Genomic DNA, 3,381 nt, shown 5'->3' with positions numbered 1-3,381 from the left:
TGCCCTTGGTTCAGAATTTAAATCCTGGGCTTTTCTATCTAGAATCCAGTGTCTCATAAGCCCACAGGAAAGAGAAGCATTTCTCTAGCACTGGAAAGAGCAGAGGGCCCCTATGTATCCATGTATTTTCCTCCTGGTTACCGAGGGTCTGTGCATCACGGGCTAGAGGGAAGTCAGAGGGAGCTTAGGCTGTCCCCAGGGTGGATGGTCCCATGGGCTGAGTGGACTGGGTCAGGCCCTCTGTTCCTCAAGCATCTCTTTCCCTCTCTCAGTGTGGGGAGGCTGGCAGAGTTCAGTGGTGGGCTGTCTGCAGGGCAGGAGACCTTCTAGAGAATGGGCAGAATCAGCTGAGCTCCCGGCCTGCCTCAGCCAGAGGTAGGCCCGCCTAGGTGACCTGGTGAGCAGCCCTCTCCTCTCTTGCTTCCCATCTGCATGCTCAATTAGAGAGTGCTGCCCCTGGCCCTGCTCTGGGATGGGAACAATAGGCAAGAGTGAAGGGTAAACCCTGCAGGCTGTAGGCTGGGAGGCCTCCCTCAACAAGCCACTCTCACAAGTTGTCTTCAGGGGCCAGGGTTGGTGGCTCTCCATGGAGTCTGCACCCCTGAGCCCTGGTGCCTCCTGGGGTAGAGCCGGGGAGTCAGGATGTGGGGTCCTCCTGGCCACTAGCCATGGCCATTCTGGGACATGTAAGCTGCTAGAGCCACCACCACAGCCACATAGAGACCAGCCCCCACAGCAATGGAGAGTGTGGCCAGGAAGAGAGCCCGGCGGGAGGTGGTGCTGGCCAGGCGGAAGTCCCCTTTGGAGATGGCCTTGCTGGTCTAGGGAGAGAGAAGTACTGATGAAAGGGATCATTCCCATGCCCAACAAAACAGCAACCCGGGCCTGTCAGGCCCCTGTCCCCATCCTGCAAACACTTCCACTAAACCCTCCAGTAAGCAGATGGCCAGAGAAGGAGCCAAGGCCCCAGGTGCTCTTACCCCCTGGGAGAAGTAGAAGGCAGCAATGCCCAGTGGCCAGAAGCAGCAGAGCATGGAGAAGATGGTGAGCCCGAGGTGGTCCCTGGGAGGCAGTGTGAGGAAGTTGTCTTCACTCTCACTCTCTGTTGAAGTAGCATCACTCTGCAAAACACAGGTGGGGTTTCATGTCCAGGCCCAGGGTCAACCTTGCCATGTCAGACTGGAAAGAGTTTTTGTTTGTTTTTTTAAAAAAGTAATCCCAGTGGAGAAATAGGCAGTATCATCTGCCTGTGGTGAGGGGTGGGTGTGTAAGTTGGGCTTGGTTCTCTCAAAGAAAGCCTTAACAATGGCCCAATGATTTCATTGTTAGGAAGTTATCACAAGGGAAGAACGCAAATACACACATGTTCAACACAGGATAGTAATTGTGGAAGATTAGAAATAACCTAAATGCCCACTGATCCAGGAGACTGAGTTAATAAATGATGGAAGGGTGTACAATGGATTATTGTGTGACCATCAAAAATCCTGTTGTAGACAAACAACAAAATGCATGGATAAATACTGAAATATGTTGTTCAGAGAACATAGGTTATAAAACTATGTTAGGAAAAAAAAAAAAAAACCCCTGCAGAAACAATGATGTATTGTGAGATTTCTTTTTGGGAGTGGGGTCAGGAATAAACCCATGAATAAAAGAAGACTGGATCATGAACCAAAACATTAATAATGTTATCTCCAAGTGATTTTCTGTATTGAGCTTAAAGTACTTAAATAATTACGAAATGAAAATAAATGCTCTTAAAAAAATGAAATAGTCGATCCAAGTTAGTGTTTCTCAAGATGTGCTCCATACCCATGTCAGAAGTGCCTGCGGGTGTTTATTAAATACAGATTCTTGGGCCTCACCAAACCTAAACCAAACACGCTGCCACTGAGTCAATTCAGACTCATAGCAACCACCACTGAGTTTCTAAGGTGGTAAATATTTACGGAAGTAGATTGCTTCATCTTCCTTCTGAAGACCATCTGGTGAGTTTGAACTGCCAACTTTCTGGTTAGCAGTTAGATGACTTAGTCACTGTGCCACCAGAGTTCCTTTGGGGCCCACTAAAACCAAAAAACCAAACCCACTGTCATTGAGTCGATTCTGACTCACAGCAACCCTCATCGTGTTTCTGAGGCAGTAAATCTTTGCAGAAGTAGATCGCCCCATTTTCCTTCCATGGACAGCTGGTGGGTTTGAACACCAACCTTCTGGTTAGCAGTCAATGCCTCAGGCACTGCACCACAAGAGCACTGTAGTGGGCACTATTAAACCTGAACATTTGGAGGTGGGGCCTGGGGATCTGTATTTTAACATGCCACCCCTCATCCCCTTCAAATGATTTGCATCCTTGGCACAGTAAGAGACCTCTCACTGCAGCTTCTCTGAAAGCTCACCTCCTCTTCCTCCTCCTCCAGGTCATCCCCCTGGCCCTGCAGCTCCTCTTGAACTCCGTAGGACACAGTCTGGATGGTGATGTCTTCTTCAGCCTGGCCAGGTTCAAGGGATCTCTCTGTGGGCCCAGCCTGGGACTCCCTGCCCTCTGTGAAGCTGGTCTCACAGCTGCCTGCCCTGGGCTCCTTGGTCTTGTCCCTCCCCAGGAGGCAGCTGGGCCGGTACCAGGCCTCCACGGCCAGCTGCAGGGACCCAGGGTCCAGGAGCTGGTGGGTGTGAGCAGGACCAGCACTGCCCAGGAGGTATGAGTAGAGCTTCTGCTGGCAGGACCAGCTGGGCGAAGGCTCTGGGTAGGGATAGGGGCCATGGAGGTGAGCGGGGCTCCGAGGCAGCAGGGGGTTCTGCAGTTCACTCAGACTCTCCATGGTTCAAGGCAGCTGCCGGAGAGGGCAGCCTGGGCTGGCTGAGCAGTCCTCAGAGACCCTGCTGGGAGAGCAAGACAAGCAGACTCTGAGGCCAGCCCCAGATGTGGACCAGACGTGGTTAAGGGTGCAGCTCTGCAGTCTGACCTTGTTGAAAACCTTCATTTGCCGTTTACCAGCTGTGGGACCTTGCGCTGCCTCCTTGGCTTCCCAGAGCCATGGCTTCTTTGTGGATGGAGATAGCAGTAGTACTTACCTTATAGAGTTGGTTCATTCATTTAGCCGCCATGCAACATATGTTTGTTGAGCATCAACTATATGCCAGGCACTGTACGAGATGCTGGGGATACAATGGTGAGAAAAGGTGAGAAGCAGTGGCTACTCCCTATGGTCACAAATGCAGGGGCCTCAGTATTTCCCCTTCCTCCTTGGGGATCAAAAATACAGGAGAGCTCCTGGGGCTATATGGTCTTGCTGTGACTCCTACCTGTAGGTGGGGAGTTGAGGGTGCCCAAGGCAGAGCCTATGCCATAGCCCTACCCACCCAGCAGATGGAACC

The 3,381-nt window shown here is 51.6% G+C and overlaps 1 protein-coding gene across 1 annotated transcript; it reads right to left on the bottom strand.

Annotated features, from left to right (window-relative positions):
• Window positions 1-662: 662 nt before the first annotated feature.
• SYNDIG1L (synapse differentiation inducing 1 like) lies at window positions 663-2,825 on the bottom strand. Its single transcript, XM_007941370.1, has 3 exons — window positions 2,403-2,825; window positions 981-1,121; window positions 663-821 (listed from the first exon to the last, which is right to left on the bottom strand). Exons 1-3 carry the CDS (start codon window positions 2,823-2,825, stop codon window positions 663-665), a joined length of 723 nt encoding a protein of 240 aa, XP_007939561.1.
• Between the last annotated feature and the right edge of the window lie 556 nt (window positions 2,826-3,381).

Source organism: Orycteropus afer, unplaced genomic scaffold (assembly GCF_000298275.1).
Source record: "Orycteropus afer afer isolate SDZICR_OR568_19922 unplaced genomic scaffold, OryAfe1.0 scaffold00079, whole genome shotgun sequence".
In the NCBI taxonomy this organism is placed as follows: domain Eukaryota; kingdom Metazoa; phylum Chordata; class Mammalia; order Tubulidentata; family Orycteropodidae; genus Orycteropus; species Orycteropus afer.
The sequence above is the reverse complement of the archived record's forward strand: the minus strand, read 5'-3'. Positions and strand labels throughout refer to the sequence as shown.

Coding starts and splice junctions, on each gene's coding strand:
- SYNDIG1L (XM_007941370.1), bottom strand. CDS start 2,825: ATGGAGAGTCTGAGTGAACTGCAGAACCCCCTGCTGCCTCGGAGCCCC. Junction 1,122..2,402: donor TGGAGGAGGAGGAAGAGGAG/GTGAGCTTTCAG, acceptor TGTGTTTTGCAG/AGTGATGCTACTTCAACAGA. Junction 822..980: donor CCTTCTACTTCTCCCAGGGG/GTAAGAGCACCT, acceptor CTCTCTCCCTAG/ACCAGCAAGGCCATCTCCAA.